Source organism: Eschrichtius robustus, chromosome 6, assembly GCF_028021215.1.
Source record: "Eschrichtius robustus isolate mEscRob2 chromosome 6, mEscRob2.pri, whole genome shotgun sequence".
Lineage (NCBI taxonomy): Eukaryota > Metazoa > Chordata > Mammalia > Artiodactyla > Eschrichtiidae > Eschrichtius > Eschrichtius robustus.
This window is the reverse complement of record NC_090829.1, coordinates 141,231,702-141,255,047: the sequence shown is the minus strand read 5'-3', so window position 1 is coordinate 141,255,047 and position 23,346 is coordinate 141,231,702. Positions and strand designations below refer to the sequence as shown.

The following is a 23,346-nucleotide window of genomic DNA, read 5'->3' as shown; positions in this document are numbered from 1 at the left end:
AGAAGAGTTGTCAAAAGACATGAACAGGCAGAAAAATAAATTTGGAGGCATATGAAGAAAAGCTCATTTGCATTATCAGTCTCGGAAAGGTATATTAAAATAATAATATTTTAAATAATAATTTAAAATATTAAAATATCGTTTTACCTATCAGATTGTTAGATTGATACGTTTGTCTTCTTTCTGTTGACATTTTTCTTTTTTAAAAAATAGTTTTCAAGAAACTATTCTCTGAATATTTACATTGCCTCTTGTTCTTTTTAAAAATGTGCACACTCTTCCATTATCAATTTTTACTGCACTTTTTAAACATTTCATTTTGAAATAATTTCAAACTTAAGAATATTACAAAAAGAGTACGAAAAATTTCTGAACACCCAGTTTTCTCAAATGTTAACATCTTAACCCAAGTACAGTGCATTTATCAAAATCAGGAAATACCATTGATACAATTCTAATCTTATAGACCTTTTTCAAATTTTGACATGGTCTTAATGTTCTTTCACACATTGGATTTCATTGCCATGTCTTCTTAGTCTCCTTTAGTCTGGAATCCCTGAATCTTTCCATTATCTTTCATGACCATGACACTTTTGAAGAGCACTGGCCACTTACTTTGTAGAATTTCTCTCAGTTTGCGTTTGTCTGATGTTTCCTCATGATTAAGTCCAGAGTTTGCATATTTGGCAAGAGTGTCAGAGAAGTGATGTTGTGGCTTTCTCAGTGCATCATATCAGGAGGCACGTGATAGCAGTTTGTCCTGTTACTGGGAATATTAACTTTAATCATTTAATTTAGGTGGTGTCTGCCAGGTTTTTCTGCTATAAAGTCACTTATTTTTCCTTTGATTAGTATCTTGTATATGAACTTGGACAACTGAATTTAAATATAGTGTATATTTAGTTTGGTTTGATTTTTTGTTTTCTTTTCTTTTTTGATGGAATCATAGTTGATCCACCTGAAGAATTAGGAGCTAGTATTTCTGTCACTTCAGATGAGCTAGAGAAATTGCTCTACAAACCCCAAGATAGTGAATGGGGTCAGAAATCGAGAGATGAAGAATGTGAACGAATTATTAGTGGTATAGATCAACTTTTGAATCTTGGTAAGTTTTTTTACAGTGACAAGTTTCATGTTCAAGATTTCTTTTCCACAAAAGTATTTTAAAACAGTAGCATAATTGTGGTTATGTTCTTTATTACAATTTGTATTTATTACTTTTTGGGTAAGCCTGTAGTGCTAATTGTAGCTCTGTTTTATGAATGATTTGTAGAGAAATATCACTTAGAGGTAATGAATTCTTGATGAAAATTCTTCCTTCTGCCATTACAGATATAGCAGCAGCTTTTGCAGGTCCAGTTGATCTGTGTACATATCCAAAGTACTGTACTGTAGTGGCCTATCCAACTGATCTGTACACAATTCGAATGAGACTTGTTAATCGATTTTACAGGTCAGTAGAAACCTACTTTAAAAAAAATTTGGAAAGATATTTGGCCATTTAACCAGGTAGAGTTAACAGAGGTAGTGGTGGCTGATTGTGACAGTGGTGGAGTGGGGGCTGATTAACATTATTTTCTGTTTCATTCTCTTCTTTTGTTATAGTCATTTTTTGGTCCTGTGTGTAAGACAGTGTGTTAGATGCCTGTGGGTAGGTGTGGATAGAACCTGGATAAGGAGAAGTACCACGTTTCATTCCTCAGTCTTTAGTAGTCTGTTTTTCTTGCAAAAGCTGCTCCATTTAAATATAAAATTTAGTTAATAATGACTTTGGCCTTTGAAAGATAAAATCCCCAGAGTCATCAACTTTTTATCTCTGGCTTCTAGAGCTTTGAAAACTATAAAATTTCCCATTCTCAGTGATTTTTTTTTTTTTTTTTTTTTTAAAGCAGGTGATGGTATTCTGTATGATTCAGCTGCTTTGGGAAATTGTCTTTACAAAAAACTGACTTCTTGAGTTCACATTGTTGATGTTAATTTACCTCTGTAGTGCATTCGTTCAGAAACCAGTTTGTGAGTTTATAGTCAGATTGACTTTCTTAGAATTGATGGTATTTAACACATTTTCTTCATTGAGTCTCAATAGCTTCAAATATACCTATAGGCAGTGTGAAAAGGGAGGGTTGCTCTTTTGGTTTTCTGGATGTGATTAAGTGATCTCTTACGACTTTTCAGTCCTTAAATGTATATATATTCTCTGCAGTTCAGCTTCCAATATAATTGCTTATGACTGTGATCAAGTTGACAGTATTAGAAAGTTATTCATTATAACTTTGCACTTATGGTTTAATTAATACATCATGCTGGCTTAACATGCTGGATTTTTTTACTTGGTTTCTGTCTTTTCATTTTTTAAGCCCTAAATTGCCTATTTTTTACTTTGAAGGAGGCTATCTGCATTAGTGTGGGAAGTCAGATATATAGAACATAATGCCAGAACATTTAATGAACCTGAGAGTGTAATTGCAAGATCAGCTAAGAAGATAACTGACCAGCTTTTGAAATTTATCAAGTAAGTGACCTCATATTATAGATGTTGTGGAAAAGTGACTTTGCATATTGTGCTCTTAAAACTACCCAGTTCTTAATTTGTGCTCTCTGAATTATACCCTTTTAATGTGTTACATTAAATGACATTTCTTTACATTTCTTCTTTTGTGATTGTAATTTAGGTAAAGGAATGAGAAATTGAATAGTTCAATTTTTTCTATTTTTTAAATTTTGAAATTTATACTACAGAGAGTTGCCCTATGTATACATATACCCTTCACCTGTTTTCCCCTTAGGTTAACATTTTACACAACTGCGGTGTCCTTATGAAGTGTTAAGAAATTATCCTTGGTACAGTACTACTGACTAAACTGTAGAATTTATCTGGATTTCATCAGTTTTTATATCAATGTCTTTTTCTGTTTCAGGATCCAATCCAGAATTCCCACTGCATTCACTGTTTTGTTTTCTTAGTCTCTTTTAATCTGTTCTCTAGTCTTTCCTTTCTTTTATCACTTCATCATTTTTTATGAGTGCTGGACACTTATTTTGTAGCGTGTAATTAATTTGGCTCGTCTGATATTTTCTCATGATTAGATTGAGTTTTAATCTGTTTTGGATTGTATCCTGTGAATATTCCACACTTTTCTTGCATTTGGAAATCGATTTGGACTAGTAGGATGAAAACTGACCTGCAAATTGAGATCCAGGTTCTAACCTAATCTGTTCTAGTGAACTTTCTGGGTGACTTTGCACACGTTACTCAGCCTCTTTCCTTTAAAATGAATGATTTTGCTATATGATCTTGTATGCCTTTCCCCCAGTTGTAAAAATTCTTTGAAAGAATTATATACTGGAGAAGATAATTTATAAACTCTGACATCATTTTCAGTATCTGGCTACAAACTGGGGAATAACTGATTCCAGCTGTTTCACTCTCCTGGGCTGAATCTGTCCGCTGTCTGGAGGACTCAAACTTATTGCCTCTCCTCCCAGATTTTCTTCTTTCTACTTCAGGAAGGTCACATACCCATTTTCATCTCCGTTGTGTCTAGATACCCCTATTTTACGATTCTTTCTTCTGCTGTGTTTACAGTGAGGTTAAGACAGAATTTATTTTAGTTTCTACTTCCTTTTTTGCTTCTATTCTTTTTTATCTCAAATCAACCATTTTCCTGGTACTTACTGTACAAATATTACTAGTGGTGATAACTTAGAGAAACTCATGATGTATTCATCCAATTGAGGCTATACATATAGTATTTCTGGATTACCAGCTTGATTTCTGTACACACTTAAATTGAAAAAAAAATTCACTTTCATTGTTCTAGTATGGTCAGTTGTTTCCACAGAGGATAGAGTAAAAACCTGATATTCTACTGCTTGAAATTAGGTGTGCATAGTTGGGGAACTGTTTGCATAGTTGGGGAACTGTTTGTATCTTAACCTGTGGTTTGAATGTTTGGGGACTACATTTGCATACTGTTAAATTAAAAAATTGTCTTTTAGGAGTCAAGACTGTACAAATATCTCAGAACTTTCTAACACTTCTGAAAATGATGAGCAAAATGCCGGGGATTTGGTATGAAGTTTGTCAATTTTATAATGATTTTTATTAATTGCAAATGATAACTTAGAATGAAGAGTGAAGTAGAAAACGTTGGTTACCTAAATTAATTCTTGCTATATTCCAATGACTATGAAAATAGGGCACTTGATAAAACTACATTTTAAAATTATCTAGATCATCAATGAGGTAATAGCCAATAATTGATATTAAATAAACAAGTTATGTCTAAGTGAATTAACTTAGGTGTGGAATATGTTCTCTTTCCAAATTTGAGATAGAGAAAGGTGTATTACCTTGGATATGTTTTTGGTAAAATCAGCATCTGAGGGAATTCCCTGGCAGTCCAGTGGTTAGGACTCGGTGCTTTCACTGCCGTGGCCTGGGTTCAATCCCTGATTGGAGAACTGAAATCCTACAAGCCATGTGGCACAGCCAAAAAAAAAAAAAAAAAAAAAAACCAGTATCTGAGAGTTGGATTTAATTGTAATTAAAAATTAATGAACTTTCCATGCTGTAAGTACCCTAAAATCCTTCACTCAAGATGGTGTCGAAGTGTAAGTAAAGGCAGATATCACTGATGTTGTGTAATTTCACTTCATAGAAAATCAGGTTGTATGGAGTTGCAGGAGGGATATTTTTTAAAAACAGTGTGGTGTCAGTTTCTACACAAACTTATTGTAGTTCACTGATTTTCATTGGAATAAAAATGGGGATGCTAATATGTGATTTAGGGAATAAGAAAATGTGTAGCGTACAAAATGTAGGAATCTGTGGGAGACTCTTTCTGAGTTTTATGGAAGAGGTAAAAACACAAATTTAAAGCTCCTTGGGCATGTCTTCTGTGGACATGCACAAGGCAACTTTTTATAGCTATATTTTGGATTTAGTGCATGTTTACATTAGGGAATGTAAAGGGTTATTAAGAATAAGAATAAGGGTTGGTTTCTTGGAGGGTGAGTGCCACAAAGACCATCTGATAGTCTGTATTTTGAGATTTTGTTAACAAGTTATAACCCTCGTAAACCTAATGTCTTTGATATGCTAAGATTATTGCATATCTAATGAAAATATTAACACTTAAAGTGCTCTGATTTTTATTCCTAGGATGATAGTGATCTTCCTAAAACATCTTCTGGAAGAAGGAGAGTAAGTTAATCTGTGTGATTAACCTTCGTTGTTTATTTACTCTGTGTTTTAAAATCAACGTAAGATTTTAGGTGTTGTCTTTGAAAAGTTACATTGATACTGATATTGAATATTTTATAAGAGAAATGGGAGAAACCACTGTAAGGTGGATGGCTAGGTAAGGTTTAGCGGAAGGGTTGGGATTTGGACTGTGTCCTCAGAATGAGATAGAGTAAGAAGAGGACACTCAAAAAGTAAGGGTTATTATGATTCAAGCCAAAAAAGTAGGAAAGTGTGGCACGTCAGTGGGCTACTGAGAGCACTGGCCTGACTGGCGTAGGGGTTGAATTTTGGAGTGAGCAAAGTGCTTGTGTCTGGCTGTTATGTTGGGAGCAGATGATGGTGATGTTGTAAACCAAAGATTTCTTTTAAATTTACAGTAGAGAGTCAACACCATAGCCAAAACAGATAGGTTTTGATTAAAAATAGATAGATTTGTATTAAAGTTAGGAGTTCATTGCAAGAATCTCAGAGAAAAGGTGGGAAACTTAGTCAAGAATAGTGCTGGCTGGGAATTCCCTTGCGGTCCAGTGGTTAGGACTCCGCACTTTCACTGCCGAGGGCTCGGGTTCAGTCCCTGGTCAGGGAACTAAGATCCCACAAGCACACAGTGGCGTGGCCATTAAAAAAGAAAAAAAAAAAAAAATAGTGTTGGCTTGCAGTAGAGAGGAAGGAAAGAAGATGAGACCTTTTAATGGGAAAATTAACTAGGATTTCGTGACTGAACCTTTTTTAAAAATGAGGATTTGTTGGGAGGTTAGGGAGAACAAAGTGGGAAATAAGCTTTGGATATTGCGTAGTTAAAATTGTGGTGTCATCGGCAGTTCTTGAAGCTCTAATGTAATATGTTAATTAAAAGTAAAGTTTATTAATTGGAAAATGCTTAATAGAGTTATCTTATATTTCATTCAAATGCTGCTTAAATTTAAGCTTTTTATCACATCAATTTTCATAATATGCTGCCTCAAATAACAATGAAAAGTTAAGACTTGAATTATTACCATTTTCATATAATTTAATTTCTAAACAGACTTCTAAGTATTTAGTATCTGTTTAGTATTTGTCGTGATTGCTGTAGCAAATTATAAATCTAGTGCCTTAAGCAATAAAAATATCTTGTAGTTCTGTAGATTAGAAGTTTGACATGGGTCTCACTGGACTAAAGTCAAGGTGTCAGCATAGCTGTGTTCCTTTCTGGAAACTCTAGGGTAGAATTCATTTCCTTCCGTTTTCCAGCTTCTGGAGCCTCATGGCCCCCTTCTTGCATCTTCAAGTCAGCAGCATAGCATCTTCCAGTCTGCCTCTGACTCTTCCGCCTCCCTTGTATGAGGACCTTTGTGATTACATTGGGCCCACCCTGATAATCCAGGACTATCTCCCCATCTCACAGTCTATCTACTCTTTTAGTCATATCTGCAGAGTCCCTTTTGCCATAGTCACAGGTTCTTGGGACTAAGATGTACACATCTTTGGGAGCGTTATTCTGCCTGCTACATTATCCAGTGTGATACTTCATATCCTGTGAAAACATTTTCTAAACTTAGGAGATAAGTGGTGGAATGAAAATGTTTTTAGAGTAACAGATGTGACATTGGGTTTTTTAAAAAAGTGGATTTTTTCCCCAAGTAGATAGAAAATCATGTAATGACATATTATGACATAATACAGAAGACAATAGCTCAATTGCATTCTTACCATTCTACTATACCATACCATAGTGTGACTTTTCCAAGATTGAAAAAACTTTTAATATTATGAATGTATTTTTAGGTTCATGATTGGAAAACAAGGAGCATCAAAGCAACCAGTTATGTTGAAAGCAACTGGAAGAAACAGTGTAAGGAACTAGTGAACTTAATATTTCAATGTGAAGATTCTGAACCATTTAGACAACCTGTTGATTTGGTTGAATATCCAGTAAGTTGTCATTATTTGAATGTTTGAGGCTTTTCTTGTTGGTGTAGAGGAGATTGGGGTAGAGGTATTCAAATTAAAAAGTAAGGTGTCTAGAATTCCCTGGTGGCCTAGTGGTTAGGATTCTGGGTTTTTCATTGCCGTGACCCGGGTTCAATCCCTGGTCGGGGAACTGAGATCCTGCAAGCCACGTGGCGTGGCCAAAAAAAAAAAAAAAGAAAAAAAAGCCCCTAGCAACCAAAAAGTAAGATGACTAGGCTTCCTGTTAACTTTGTCTCTGACCACTAATTCAGCTGTGGAAGAGTGTTTTACACAGTTCTCTTGAATTAATAGACACCCTTGTAACTTGGGTTAAGACTTAGTTAACCAGTGTTACATAATATAATTGGAGGATTAGTAGGCCCAGCCCCAGGAAAACTATGAATTGGTTAAAAGTGTCTGTCTTTACTTTCTAATAGGGAAATGGAAAATGACCTTAAAAAAAAAAAAAAAAGATTAGAAAGCACAAATTTACTGTAGGAACCTTAGAAATTATAGAAGGGTATAAAGAAGGAAATAAAAACAATTCCATATCTTGCTACCAAGTATATCATTTTGTTATATTTCTTGTCCATGTATTTGGATGTCTTTTTAAAAATTATTGATGATTCTTAAGATCCTTGTAACCTTTTTTTCTTCTGTCATTTTGAATATTTTAGAGATTTGATGCACTTAACATTTCTAAAAACAGGAATCGAATCTTTGAACTAATAATTGTTTTTAAAACCTAGGATTACCGAGATATTATAGATACTCCAATGGATTTTGGAACAGTAAGGGAAACTTTAGAAGCGGGAAATTATGACAGCCCTTTGGAATTTTGCAAAGACATCCGGTTGATATTTAGCAATGCAAAAGCATATACACCAAATAAAAGATCAAAGGTAATTTTAAAAGTGGTTTATATATAAAAAAAGAGTATGTGTGATCTGTGTAGATGGTAATTTTCTAGTGTTTGGTAGAGGTGGGAGCATAAAAGATCAGTGAGTAGAGTAAGACCACTGTTGAGCATAGAGTGCCACTGCCCAGGCATCTGCTTAGGAGACATTTCCTTGTGACACTGTTCCGCTTCCCTAAAGTTTCATAAGCAAAAGAGGATTGGTGCGAGTGAGGACACCAGTGAAAAATGAACAAATTTGTATTTGATGTATAGAGTGAGAAAAATCTGTTTTCTTACATATGGGAATCTTGAAAAGTGGATTGGGAACTTAGTGATAGAGGCTGGAAGAATATTAAAAGTAAGAAAAGGAAAATCTGAAGTGGGCGTGGACTAGTGATGGCATACTAATAACATTTTGGATCTGAAGAAGAAACACATGGGCCATCTGATTAGTTAAGAACCCAAGTAGAGTGGACATTCCTAAATTTTTGTTCAAATGTTCTATGTTGGATAACTTTTCAAAACTTGTTGAAACATAATAAATACACAAAAGGGTGCACGTACTCTCAGTGAATAATCATAAACGTTTGTAGCCAGTGTGCTGGGTAATTTAAAAAAAAAAAAAAACAGCAATAATTTGAGAGTAAGACTTTAAAATAAAGCCCTTGCTTGATGTTACAGCACTTTCTCTATCATCAGTGACTATCACTGCTAATTAACCATTTTGTCTTAATTTCACTTCTCCCTCGTTACTTATTATCAGACTCTGCCTGCATTATGAATTCTTCTCTTAATCTGAGAACCTTTTCATTGCATTCAGTATCCAAATTGCTCATTGGATCAGTTTAACATACAAGTCTAACATTTTTCCAAGCTTGTGTTATTGTCAGTAGTCACCATTTGTGAGACTTTCTTTGCAGACAGAAAATAAATTTCATTTCTTTTTCCCTTTTGTTTAAAATATATGTTTGAGGATACATCATACAACTCATGCATTTAAAGTGCACAATTTAGTGGGTTTTGGTGTATTACCAAATTTTCAAAATTGTGGTTACATATATATATATATATATATATATATAAAACATAAAATTTATCATTTTAACCATTTTTAAGTATATAGTTCAGTGGCATTAATTACATTCACAGTGTTGCTCAGCCATCACTGCTGTCTATTTCCAGAACTCTTCCATCATCCCAAACAGCAACTCTGTCACCAGTAAGCAAGTAACTCCACATTCTCCCCTTCCCTCAGCCCTTGGTAACTCTAATTTACTTTGTATCTCTCTGAATTTGCCTATTCTAGATATTTCATACAAATTGAACCACACAATATTTGTCTTTTGTGTCTGGCATCTTTCACTTAGCATAGTATCTTAAAGGTTCATCCATGTGGCCTGTATTGGAACTTCATTCCTTTTTTTTTGGCTGAATAATATTTCATTGTATGGGTATATGACATTTTGTTCATTCATCTTTTGATGGACAAGTGTTGATGGAGTTGTGTTAACACTTTTTGGTTATTGTGATTAATGGGAATACAAGTATTTGTAAGAGTTCTTGTCCTCAGTTTTCTTGGGTATATATCTAAGAGTGGAATTTCTGGTTCATAGAGTAATTCTATGTTCAGCTTTTTCAGGAACCACCAAACTGTATTCCATAATGGCTGCACCATTTTGTATTCCCACTGGCAATGTACAAGGATTCTAGTTTCTCCACATACTTGCCAAAATTTGTTATTTTCTGTGTTTTAAAAAAAAATTGTAGCCATCGTAGTGAATGTGAAGTGTTATCTCCTTGTAGTTTTGATTTGTATTTATGTTATGACTTATGAAAAAATTATATCTAGAATTTGTTTTAATCAGATACAGTAAGACATGCAGACATGAATTGTCATGAAGGAAGAAGTTTATACTCACAGATCCCTAGAAACAGAAGTGTGTGATACAAGGTTGATGAGTAGGCAGAGGGGAGGGGAGGGAAGGGAAGAAGAGTATGGCAGAGCCTAGATTGGGGTTTTCACAGGATGGCAAGGCAGGGCAGGGTAAACAGTCTAGGATTGGCTAGTTTGTAGTAATTGGAGCTTTGATCTGTAGGGGTGGTGTCTAGATGTCTGATTCCTGGCCCTGGGGTGATTTGGGTAGGGGGAATATTGGCTTGGTGTATGAGAGTTTGATAAAGAAGACTGTTAGGTATTTGATCTCTGGATTGATTGTTTTCTGTATCAGAGGTACACCTGCAAAAAAAAGCCACTTGCTATCTCTGGGAACTAGCCCTGGGATGGGGTAGTCTCTCCAGGATAAAGGCTCCAAATGCCAGAGCATCAAGGATACAGAAAATAAGAAAATATAGTCAGTACACTAATGCTGTTGAGTATCTTTTCATGCGCTTATTGACCACTTGTATATTTTCTTTGGAAAAATATCTATTCAAGTGCTTTGCCCAATTTTTAATTGGATTTTTGTCCTTTTGTTGTTGAGTTGTAAGAATTTTTAAATATATTCTGGATATTAAGTCCTAATCAGATGAATGTTTTCCAGTTATTTTCTCTGTAGGTTGTCTTTTCACTTTTGATAATGTCCTTTGATGCACAAAACTTTTTAATTTTGATGAAGTCCAATTAATCTATTTTTTTTTTCTTTGGTTTCTTGTGCTTTTGGTTTCATGTTTAAGAACCCATTGCTACTTAGGGTCACACAGCCTGTAAGATGCCCAACACTATTATGGAGCAACTTGAAAAATATGTGTCAGAAGCTTAAGTGCCATTTGACCCATTAATTCTAATTTTAATAATTATTTTTTATAGACAGTCAATATTAACTGTGGAAAAGACTGCTTGCACAAAACATGTATATTAAGGAGTAATTTATAGAGGCAAATGTTTGGAAATAGTGTTCAAAATAGTTTAAAAAAATCCATTGCCAAATTCAGTGTCATGAAGATTCACCTCATGTGTTCTTCTCAGAGTTTTATGTTTAGTTCTTATTTAAGCTATTGATCCATTTTGAGTTAATATTTGTATATGGTGTAAGGTAGAGGTCCAGTTTATTCTTTTGCATGTAGAAATCCAGTTGTCCCAGCACCATCTGTTGAAGTGACTATCCTTTCCCTATTAAATGGCCTGGCACCCTTTTTGAAAATCAGTTGGCCATAGATATATGGGTTTATTTCTGAACTCAGTTCTGTTCCATTGGCTTATACATATGAGTGTCTGTCTCTGTGTCAGTACTATGTTTACTGTAGCTTTAGTAGTAAGTTTGGCAATAAAGGACATTTGAGTCCTCTTACTTTGTTCTCTTTCAGGATTGTTTCGGCAATTCAGGGGGTGCAATTCATTATGAATTTGAGGATTGACTTTTTCTATGTCTGTTTTGATAGGGATTGAATTGAAGGTGTAGATTCCTTTGGGCAGTACTGACATCCTGACTACTGTTTTTCTATCCCTTAATGCCAGATGTCTTTCCATTTATTTAGGTCTAATTTCTTCCAGCAACGTTCTGTAATTTTCAGTGGAGAGTCTTGCCGCTCCTTGGTTAAATTTATTCCCACATATTTTATTGTTTTAGATGCTATTTGAGATGCAGTTGCTTTCTTAATTTCCTTTTTTGCTTGTTCGTTGTTGGTGTATAGAAACAGCACATTCTTGAGTGTTGATCTCATACTCTGTAATTTTGTTGGATTAATTTATTAGCACTAATAGCTTTCTTGTAGAATCTTTGATTGCTTCTATATATAGGATCATTTCATCTGCAAATAGAGATAGTTTTACTTCTACCTTTCCAATTTGAATTATTTTTATTTCTTGTTTAATTGCTCTGGTAGAATTTAAAGTACAGTGTTGGATAACAGTGGTGAAATCAGGCATCCTTGTATCATTCCTGATCTAAGGGGGAAAGATTTTCAGTCGTTTACCACTGTGTATAATGATAACTGTGGGTTTTTCACACATGCCCTTTTTCATGTTGAGGAACTAATAATTTTAGCACTCATTTTTGTTAAACAATTTTATTTTTAATTCAAACGTATTATTGAATTTTTCAGATGAAAGTGGTGGTACTCAAGATTATCAGAGCTTTCAAAGTTAATATGATTGAGGAAAAAAAATCACTCTTGTTAAAATTGGTGACTTATGCTAGAGTTCAGGTTCGAGGGAAAAGAATAAATTTAATATATATACAAAATACTGGAAATAACTGTTAAAGATCACTTCAAAGATAAAGAGGGATTACAGATTTCACATATACTTATTATATGTATATGTATATAGGTTTCCTCCTGTATTTGAAAGTACCCCATTTCTAGGTGAAGAACCAGCTACCTTAGGACACATCTTGATAACAGATGCACAGAATAGATCAAGATAAGGCACAGGTGCTCACAGATACAGTTCAAAACTGTGGCGACCTGCCTAAACAAAATGAGTCACAAAGAGCTGTACACCAAGACACATCATAATGAAAATGGTAAAAGCTAAGCATAAAGAGAGAATTCTAAAGACAGCAAGAGAAAAACAAAGAGTCATAACGTAATGGATACCCCTTAAAGCTATCAGCTGATTTCTCTGCCAGAACTTTGCCTACCAGAAAGAAGGCTGTCGAATGACACATTCAAAGTGCCGAAAGGGAAAATCTGTTGTCATTGTACTTTTGTCAAAGCCCATAGAATATTCAACACCGAGAATGAACCCTAATGGTTTTGATGGACTTCGGGTGATAACGTGTCAATGCAAGCTCAGCAACCATAATAAATGTATCTCTCTGGTTGGGACGTTGCTAAAAAAACCAAAAACAAACAACAAACAAAAAACTGTGGCGACCTGATGCTGAGATGCTGAGTGTAGTTGCTGGGGAAGGAGCTTGGCGGTGCTACTCTTGCTGTTTGGGGTATGCACTACCTCTGTAACAGCTTGCTGCAAACAAATGCTGAACTCTGTTTTCACCTTTTTTCATAAAAGTGAAAATCTTCTTTGGATTTTTTTTTCAGTTAGCGAAAACAAGTACTAATAAAGTAGGTCTTTTGTAAAAGTGAAGTGGCAGAAAGTAGTGTTTTTGAAAGTGGGGATACCTGTCTATGTATGTGTGTATATGTGTGTGTATATATGTATGTGTGTGTGTGTGTGTGTATATATATATATATATATATATATATATGAATATGGGAAATTCATACATTTTACATGCTTTTTAAAGGTTCCCCAGTGTTAGTCTCTTCACCCTCCTCTACCATGCACCAGAATGATTGATATTTAGCTTTTGAATATTAGATTTTTACTTTTCAGGAATGATTGTGGCTGAGTAAAGGTACTTCCTGTGAATACATAGCTGTGCCGGAAAGTTATTTATAGTGGCACTTAACGTCACATTGCTGTTCTTTTGAAGATTTGATGTTATTTAATTATAAAAGTTATTAGAACACAATCTTTCTTATATAAAGTTATAGGGCATAATGTCTTCTTTTGGATATAAGCAATCGTTTTTTTCCCAATAATAATCTACGTGGCATCAGAGGCAGTCAGATTTCAAGTAGAGACTAGCGTAGAAGTGATTTTGTTCCCTTGCCAAGGAGACACTACTTTTCTGCTGCCTAAATAGCAACCTTAAAACCAACCAACTTCCTATCTAACTTTAGGAGAAGGAGGCATTTTGGGGATTTGTACACGTAGATGTGGAAAAAACCAGTTGAGAACCATTGACATACAGACATAAACCCTAGATACAACCCCAGGGTTGATTGATTTAAAATTACTTTCTTTTCATCGGAGAAGTGTATATTTGATACTTCCACTGTCCTTGCAGGGAAGGGATGGGAAATAAAGTAAGGAACAGTCATTTATCTATAACAGTGATATAATAGATTACAGGTAGCCTCAATGACTATAATTTTACTTGTAAAAATATTTTAAAAGATATTTTATAGTACTAGTTTTGCTTTCATGTCCTTGCAGATTTACAGTATGACGTTGAGATTGTCTGCCTTATTTGAAGAAAAAATGAAGAAAATCTCTTCTGATTTTAAGATTGGTCAAAAATTCAGTGAAAAACTTCGAAGAAGCCAGAGGTTCAAGAGACGGCAAAATTGTAACCGTGTCAATCAGGCTAACAAAAGTATCAGGTAAATTGGTTATTGCAGTCTTTGTGTGCAGTTTTTAAAAATTTCAGGTTGTGATACTTTGATTTTATTAAGCTAAAAATTCTTAATCATTTTAGAGTACAGTATATTCAGAAAAGAATAGTCATTGTTTTTTATGGATTGAAAGCATTCTCTGCATATAGAGCTGTTGCATTAATTTTTAATTATATACATTTGTAAGCATTTAATGAAAAGCATCAACTAAATCTTACTAAGGATTATTCAAAATATTACTTGTGTTTTGCATAGGAATTTTTTTTTTAAATGCAGAGGGTAAAGTGATTACTGTGTATGGCTATTGAGCATTTGATCGTGTAAGGGAAAATGCCAGTTAGATGTAATGCACTCTATTTTCACTGGGGATTAGTTGTAGAGAAGAAATGTAAAATGCAGGATTTATTCTCTTTATAGTAAATTAATATTAATTTATATTTTGCCATTTATGACTATGTAGCTTACATTAATATCACATTTGTAGATATTTTAAAGTGTTGAAATGTGGAAATTGAGTTTTTCAGTGTTTAGTTTGTTTTCACGTACTTTTTTTTTTTTTTAATAAATTTATTTATTTATTTTTGGCTGTGTGGGGTCTTTGTTGCTGCACGCGGGCTTTCTCTAGTGTGGCGAGCGGGTGCTGCTCTTCGTTGTGGTGCGTGGGCTTCTCACTGTGGTGGCTTCTCTTGTTGCGGAGCACGGGCTCTATCTAGGCGCGTGGGCTTCAGTAGTTGGCAGCACGCAGGCTCAGTAGTTGTGGTTCGCGGGCTCTAGAGCACAGGCTCAGTAGTTGTGGCGCATGGGCTTAGTTGCTCCGTGGCATGTGGGATCTTCCCGGACCAGGGATCGAACCCATGTCCCCTGCATTGGCAGGCGGATTCTCAACCACTGCACCACCAGGGAAACCCGTCATGTACATTTTGAATGTGCACTATACCCTTGATGGATTTCCTCATGGTTGTTCTTGGGATTACACCATGCATCTCAATTGAAAACAATCTACTTCAGGTTAATACTATTTAATTCCCATAGATATAAGAATTTTGTTCTAGTTTAGCTCCCTTCCCCTTCTTATTTGTGCTGTTACTGTCATACAGTTTATATCTTTATATGTTGTTTTATGAAGTTGTCTTTTAAATCAGATAAGAATAAACAAATTATTTATACTGTTATTTATATTTACTTATGTAATTACCTTTCCCCGTGGTCTTTATTTCTTTTTATAGATTTGAGTTACCCTCTGGTGTCATTTCTTTTCAACCTGAAGTCCTTTAATATTTCTTGTAAGGCAGACATGCGAGCAGTGAATTCCCTTAATCTTTGTTTATCTGGGAATGTCTTTAATTTCACTTTTATTATGTAAGACTAGTTTTATTATTTAAGACTAGTTTAGTTGGCAGTGTTTTTCTTTTAGCACTTTGAATATGTCATCTTACTGCCTGCTGACCCCCAGTGTTTCTGATGAGAAGTCAGCTATTAATCTTACTGAGGTTCCCTTCCTTGTGCATATGGAGTTTTCTCTTGGTGCTTTCAAGATTTTCTTTTTGTCTTCATCTTGCAAATGACTGTAGGTGTGGATTTCTTTCAGTTTATCCTTATTGAAATTTGTCCAGCTTTGTGGATGTAGAATGTTTTTCATCAGATTTGGGTGGTTTTCAGCCATTATTTCTTCAGATACTTTGTTTTGCTCCTTTCGTCTCCTTTGGGGCTCCCATATGTTGGTATGTTTAATGGTCTCCCAAAGGTCTCTGAGGCCTTCTGCATTTTTTTCTTCATAAAGGATAGGATAAAAAGGGAAAGGTTTCACTCTTGGAGCTACTATCACCTTGTCTACTGTTAAAAATCAAGTTTATGATAAGTATATAAGCATATAATTATTTCTTTTTGTATTACCCTCCAGCTGATATTAATGGAAGTTAAAATTTTGACATAACAAGTTTGAGTTTTCTTTTTAAAATTTTTTTATTTTTTATTTTTTAATAAAAGGAGGAAACCAAGATGTTAACGTTTTACAGTCATTTGTCCCCCTCCCATTTGTAGCTGACAGATTGGATTTAACACATGGAAACTGAAAGACTACTTGTCTTTAAACATGGTCTATTTACATTTGGAAACTTGAATTTTCTTGATTATGATAAACAATAACTGCTTAAAAGAATTGTGTTTTTTAAAAATTGAAGTATAGTTGATTAATTGTGGTTATCTTTAAGCTCAGATGTCTTAGATACTCCTAAAAGCTCCTTTATCTTTTTGTTTTACAGAAAAGCAAAACCAAATCCTTTTGTTTTAAAGGATTATCTTTAAAAAACATGAATATTACTCAGATCTGTAATTTAAACCCAAAGATTGTCTTATCTTAAACTTCCACTGTTTTTCACCATAATCCATGGCTCAGGGGCCAATTTTGGTGAATTGGCACTTAGATGTAAACAGATTGGTCTCAGAAAAAAACTAGCTTGTTCTCTTTTTTGCCTCGCTGTTCTTTCTCTTCAGGTTTTGTCAATTTCTCCTAATTTTATACTGTCTTTAGGAATATATAAATAGGAGTCTAGAGGGAATGTTGTCATATTGAGACTCATATTTGTAATATGGGCAGTTCCTTGGTGGCCAAGTGGTTAGGATTCCAGGCTTTCACTGGCGTGGCCTGGGTTCAATCCCTGGTCAGGGAACTGAGAATCCCGCAAGCCGTGGTGTAGCCAAAAATCAATCAATCAATCAATCAATCAAAATCAAATCACATCACAAGCTCTACAGCAGATATAACTTTAAAAAAATTTGTAATATGAATGAATGCCTGTATTACATAAATGTTGGCTCCCCTTAGCATTTAATCCAAAGAATCTAAGGTATTCAGCATGATTTTCTGTAATTCTGTTACTTGGATCATTTGTTCATTACTCAAATTTGGAATAAAATGATGTCAAATTTAAAGAGAATAGTAATCCATGCTAGAATAAGATGTTAATAATGAATATTTTAATGTCTTGATCATAAAGTTTATTCTCAGGTTAAGTAATAATACACTACTTTATTTAGGCATCCTCTGTTTTGTTAAATATTGTTTTATTTTTCCTATCTTTGACCAGAAATATCAAGCAGAAGCGCTTAAAATCTCAGGCAAAAGTAATTCCTGAGTTGGTAGGTTCTCCTGTCCAGTCTACCTCAAGTAGGGCAGCTTATTCTGCAAGCCGCAAGACAAGTGCTAGTGTCTCTTCAGGTGTTACTTCGGGTGATTCTTCAGATTCAGCGGCATCATCAGAAAGAATGAGAAGAAATACACCTGTCACTCTAACAAATGGTTCTACATTATCTGGTGAGAAATGGAATGTTATATATTCACCTGTTGAGCACTCACGTTTGTAACATTGGTAGTTACTATGGGTTTAGAGGAAAGAATAAAGAAGTAAGACATGGCCTTGACATTCAAGGAACTTAAATTTAACAGAAGAGACGTAAGTAACACATGGAATAATTAGATTATATTTGATAAATACTGTTCTTTGCAAGTGGTGCAGCCACATTTTAAGCAAATTTGAATCCTTCAGGTTTTAAATAATGTGATATAAGTACCACTTTTTGTGCAAAATTTGACATTTAAAAATTTAAATTAAAAAAAAGACTTGGTAATCATGTAAGTTTAAAGCTGATGACCTAGTAAATTCTAAACTGTTTACTTTATTACTATTTGGTGGTATAACTATAGCTGACACTGACCCTTTGTTAGCATTGTGCGAATGAGGCCATGGTGTGTACATACTTGCATATTGCTCTGAGTGGTTTTGGTGACTTGTGATGATGGTATAATGATTACTGTTGTGATTTAAAATAGTAGGATCAAACAGGTAAAATGCAGCCACATTTTAGAGACTGGCAAGCCTTGCAGAAAAGTTTGGATTACTTAATAGGGTCCCTTGTTGTGAAGGAATCACAGTGACGAATTGTGTTTCAGGAAGATTAATCAGTTTGGCAGTGATATGTGGGGAAGGAGAAGAATCTGGAAACATAGTCAACATGATGGGAAGTGGGATACAGTAGGAGCAGGCAGAGTGGGCAAACTGCAGAGCAATTTCAAAGGAAGAAACACGATTTGGTGACTGATACCCCTCTAACAGCCACTCTGTTCTTTGACGTGGAGTTGGGTTGTAACATGGAGCAAAATTTTGTCTTTCAACAATACGTTCCCACTCATTTTGGTGAAATATTTATTTTGTGATAGGCATGCAAGAACTGAGCCTGGATGAAGGAACAGGAAAGTTGGTTTCCTATCTTGTGCTTATACTTGTGCATATACTCATTAAGTATTATGGTGGGGGGAAATGACCTGTACTATTTAAATTATTCATCTCACACCTTTTCTACCTTTTTGTGTGTGTGTGTGTGTGTGTTGAAATGCTCTTTCTTGACTTGGAAGCCTGTATGGTACAACTATGCTGTTAGGAAGGGCTACTAGAAAGAGACCTGAAAGCCTACTGAAATACTGGACTTGAAACGATTGTCTTTTCTATAGGAAATACCTGTCTCATAACAGAAGGAAGAAGATAGTGGAGCTAATTAAATTTTTAATGAAAGCTTGTTTATAAAATATATAAACTGTATTTTCTGAATCCAAACCAGTATTAACATGTTACTTTCAGAAATAAGAGAACAAATTTGATTTCAAATGCTGATTATGTACCTTTTAATACCAAAATGTTATCAGCTATTCTTTGGAACAGTTTTTAAAAATATACTCTCCTCTTCTATTTTGAGAATCTGCTTTTAGTCTGTTTGTTACAAAATAACTGCTTGTGTGTAAAGATAGGAGAATATATGTAATGAACTGTTGATGCTTCATTTTTCTTAGAAAGTGAAATGGAAGATTCCTTAGGTACCTCTTCATCATCTTCAGCTTCAAATAGTTCAGAGGAAAGCAAAGAGAGTTCAAGAGCTCGTGAATCCTCCTTACGTAGTGGGTTGGCCAGGAGCAGGGTGACCAGAACCAGAGCTGCTAAAAGAAAAACTGGTGAGAAGAGGCTCAGTGGTACTTTGGAGAAATGTATATCAAGAGAATTCAAAAGCTAAATATTGGATGGTTTATTTATTTATTTACTTAAAAATTTTTTTTTTTTTTTTTTTACTGTAAATTTTTATTTATTCTTTGGCTGCATTGGGTCTTTTTATTTTATCTTTTTTTTTTTTTTAAATTTACTTATTTATGGCTGTGTTGGGTCTTCGTTTCTGTGCGAGGGCTTTCTCTAGTTGCGGCGAGCGGGGGCCACTCTTCATCGCGGTGCGCGGGCCTCTCACTATCGCGGACTCTCTTGTTGCGGAGCACAGGCTCCAGACGCGCAGGCTCAGTAGTTGTGGCTCACGGGCCTAGTTGCTCCGCGGCATGTGGGATCTTCCCAGACCAGGGCTCGAACCCGTGTCCCCTGCATTAGCAGGCAGATTCTCAACCACTGCGCCACCAGGGAAGCCTGCATTGGGTCTTCGTTGCTGCGCGCGGGCTTTCTCTAGTTGCGGTGAGCGGGGGCTACTCTTTGTTGCGGTGCGCGGGCATCTCATTGCAGTGGCTTCTCTTGTTGCAGCGAGCATGGGCTCTATAGAGCGTGCAGGCTTCAGTAGATGCGGCGCTTGGGCTCAGCAGTTGCGGCACACGGGCTCTAGAGCGCAGGCTTGGTAGTTGTGGCGCATGGGCTTAGTTGCTCCGCGGCATGTGGGATCTTCCCGGACCAGGGCTTGAACCCGTGTTGCCTGCATTGGCAGGTGGATTCTTAACCACTGCACCACCAGGCAAGTCCTGGATGGTTTATTGACTTAACGCATCTGCACATGATTACATGTCCTTTAGGCTTTTTTTTTTCTTGAGGTATAATTGACATATAACATTATATTAATTTCAGGTGTACAATGTAATGATTCGACATTTGTGTACTTTACAGAATGGTTACAACAATATGTTTAGTTACTGTGCGTCACCATACGTAGTCACAAAAATTTTTTTTTTCTTGTGATGAGGACTTTTAAGATTTAGTCTTAGCAACTTTCAAATATGCAATACAGCATTATTAACTATACTTGCCATGCTGTACATTATATCTTCATAACTTATTTATTTTATAACTGGAAGTTTGTACCTTTTGACTCCATTCACCCATTTCACTCACTCCCTATGCACCCTCCCCTCGGGCAACCACCAGTCTGTTCTCTGTATCTACGAGCTTGTTCTTTGTTTTGTTTTTGTAGATTCCACATATAAGTGAGATCATAGGGTATTTGTCTTTCTCTGTCTGACTTACTTCACTTAGCATAATGCCCTCAAGGTCCATCTGTGTTGTCGCAAATGGCAAGAGTCCATTCTTTTTTATGGCTGAATAGTATTCGTGTGTGTGTGTGTGTGTGTGTGTGTGTGTATCTTCTTTATCCATTCATCCATCAGTGAACACTTAGGTTGTTTCCATATCTTGGCTATTGTGAATAATGCTGCAGTGAGCATGGTGGTGCAGATATGTTTTCACATTCATGTTTTTGTTTTCTTTGGATAAATAGCCAGAAGTGGAATTGTTGGGTCATATAATATTTCTATTTGTAATTTTTTGAGGAACCTCTATACTGTTTTCTGTAGTGGCTATACCAATTTACTTTCCCACCAACAGTGCACAGGGGCTCCCTCTCCTTCAGATCCTCACCAACACTTGTTATTTCTTGTCTTTCTGATGATAGCTATTCTAATAGGTGTGAAATGATATCTCACTGTGGTTTTGATTTGCATTTCCCTAATGATCAGTGATGTTGAGCATCTTTTCATGTGCTTGTTGGACATCTGTATGTCTCCTATGGAAAAATGCCTCTTCAGATTCTCTGCCCATTTTTAAATTGGATTGTTTGTTTTTTTGTATTGAGTTGTATGAGTTCTGGGTATTAACCCCTGATTAGGTGTATGATTTGCAAGTATCTTCTCCCATTCAGTAGGTTGCCATTTCACTTTGTTGATGATTTCCGTTGCTTTTTAGTTTGATGTAGTCTTGCTTTATTTTTGCTTTCGTTGCTTTTGCTTTTGGAGTCGGATCTAAAAAATCATTGCCAAGAATGATGTCAAGGATTCTTCTACCCGTGTTTTCTTCTAGTATTATGATTTCAGGTCTTACATTCTTTAATCCACTTTGAGTTAATTTTTGTGTATGGTATAAGATAGTAGTCTAGTTTCATTCTTTTGCATGTGGCTGTCTAGTTTCCCAACACCATTTATTGAAAAGACTGTCCCTTTCCATTTTTATATTCTTGGCTCCTTTGTCGTAAATTAACTGACCATATATGCATGGGTTTATTTCTGGACTCTCTGTTCTGTTCTGTCCTTTAAACTTTTTAAATTTAGAAAGGTAAACTTGTTTTGGCATTAAAAAAATAAGGAACATCAGTACTAAAATGAAGTCATTTTAAAATGTTGAAATAAGGAAGACCTTTCTAATTTTACTGTTACTTTATTTTTAGGTCCAGTTTCTTTAGAAAATGGATGTGGCAGAAGAGCCACTAGAAAGAGAGTCTATTTAAGTGACTCTGATAACAATTCTTTGGAGACTGGTGAAAGTCTAAAAGCCAGAGCTGGAAGTAACCGAAAAGTGCTACGAAAGTGTGCTGCTGTGGCTGCCAATAAGATAAAGTTAATGAGTGACGTAGAGGAGAATTCTAGCTCTGAAAGTGTCTGTTCTGGCCGTAAGCTGCCTCACCGCAATGCTTCTGCTGTAGCTAGAAAAAAGTTATTACATAATTCTGAGGATGACCAGAGCTTAAAGTCAGAACTTGAAGAAGAGGAGCTAAAAGATCAAAATCAACCATCACCATTGTCCAGTTCTCGTGCTGCCCAGAATACTGAAAATGGAGATTCAGAGTCAGAAAGTGATTTGCGGGTAGCCCGGAAAAATTGGCATGCTAATGGTTACAAGTCCCAAACTGCAGCAACTTCTAAAACAAAATTTCTTAAGATAGAGTCTTCTGAGGAAGACTCTAAAAGTCATGATTCAGATAATGGACGTAACAGAACTGCTGGCCCATCAACATCTTCGCAGAAACCTAAGGCAGAAAGCATCTCAGAGGAAGAGGAGGAAGCAAATTCAGAACCAAGAAAATATGGTGGTAGGAGATACAACACAGGTCGCAAGAATGCTGCTTTCCTTAAAAAAGCAAAAATCTTCAGTGATTCAGAGGACTCTGAATCTGAAGCAGAAGATGGAGAAGACGGTAGATGTCATAAAATGGAAATAAACCCGAGTTCAGGGAATGTGAAGTGTGAACCTATTGCTGGGTCCCAGTGCTTTTCAGATCGTGTATCTGAAACTGATCTGGATTCAGATGATGACAAGAAAACAAAAGAAAAACCAAACAATTTTATGAAAGGTAATTCAAAACATTTAACCTTGGTTCACTGATTTTTCTCACTGTCCTTTTTTTATAGCATACATTGTCTTTTCCCCCCATGAAACTTTTCTTTGCCACCTGTTTTCTCTCCACCCCCTGCATCCTCCATTAGTCTTTTCTCTGTGTACTGTTGGTTGAGTACATTTAGTTTTGCTCATGTAACAGGCCGCCTTGGCCATAGCTGTTTTTAATAGAGATTTCACTTCTTATAATGGAATTGGGGATATTGTATTGGCTATGGGCTTAAGAAAGGCAGAGGCCAGCACATTTATAAGCTGTTGGTGATAAGAGTTTGAGAAGAGGAAAGAAAAGGGTGGTTGAAAGGAATGTGATAAGTAATAATAGCAGCTAAGAACAGTTACCAAGTTACCAAGCTATTTCTTATCAGGAAGTTTTTCTAAATGCTTTACATTTATTTATGAACCAGTTTAGTCTTCATATCTTTTATGAGATAAGTACTATTATTATTATTATGTCCATTTTACTGATAATAACTCTGGAGCATAGAGAATTTAGATAACTTGCTGAATTAAGATTGTCCTGGTAAATGGAGATTGAAAAATATTAAAGAGCAAGAGGCATCTAAAGCTAAGACTAACTGTAGTGTGTGATGGAACCTGTGAAGTTAAGAAGTTTCAGGGAGGCTGAGAGCGATGAGTTTGCATACTTCAGTGCGGTGATGAAGAGGGTGTAGTTTGTATTCATGTAAATAACATACTCTAGTGTCAAGTGTTTTGTGTATATAGATGGA

At 35.5% G+C, this 23,346-nt stretch overlaps 1 protein-coding gene across 4 annotated transcripts in view; it reads left to right on the top strand.

Annotated features, from left to right (window-relative positions):
• BRWD1 (bromodomain and WD repeat domain containing 1) overlaps positions 1-23,346 on the top strand; it is a 131,840-nt gene that overhangs the window by 97,348 nt on the left and 11,146 nt on the right. For all 4 annotated transcript variants that reach the window (XM_068547101.1, XM_068547099.1, XM_068547098.1 and 1 more), the window contains 11 exons: positions 950-1,105; positions 1,333-1,453; positions 2,387-2,512; positions 4,000-4,072; positions 5,165-5,206; positions 7,016-7,162; positions 7,930-8,082; positions 14,023-14,189; positions 17,288-17,514; positions 19,045-19,203; positions 21,672-22,574. In XM_068547101.1, the coding sequence (XP_068403202.1) occupies positions 950-1,105; positions 1,333-1,453; positions 2,387-2,512; positions 4,000-4,072; positions 5,165-5,206; positions 7,016-7,162; positions 7,930-8,082; positions 14,023-14,189; positions 17,288-17,514; positions 19,045-19,203; positions 21,672-22,574 (2,274 nt within the window). The remainder of the gene's footprint in view (positions 1-949; positions 1,106-1,332; positions 1,454-2,386; positions 2,513-3,999; positions 4,073-5,164; positions 5,207-7,015; positions 7,163-7,929; positions 8,083-14,022; positions 14,190-17,287; positions 17,515-19,044; positions 19,204-21,671; positions 22,575-23,346) is intronic.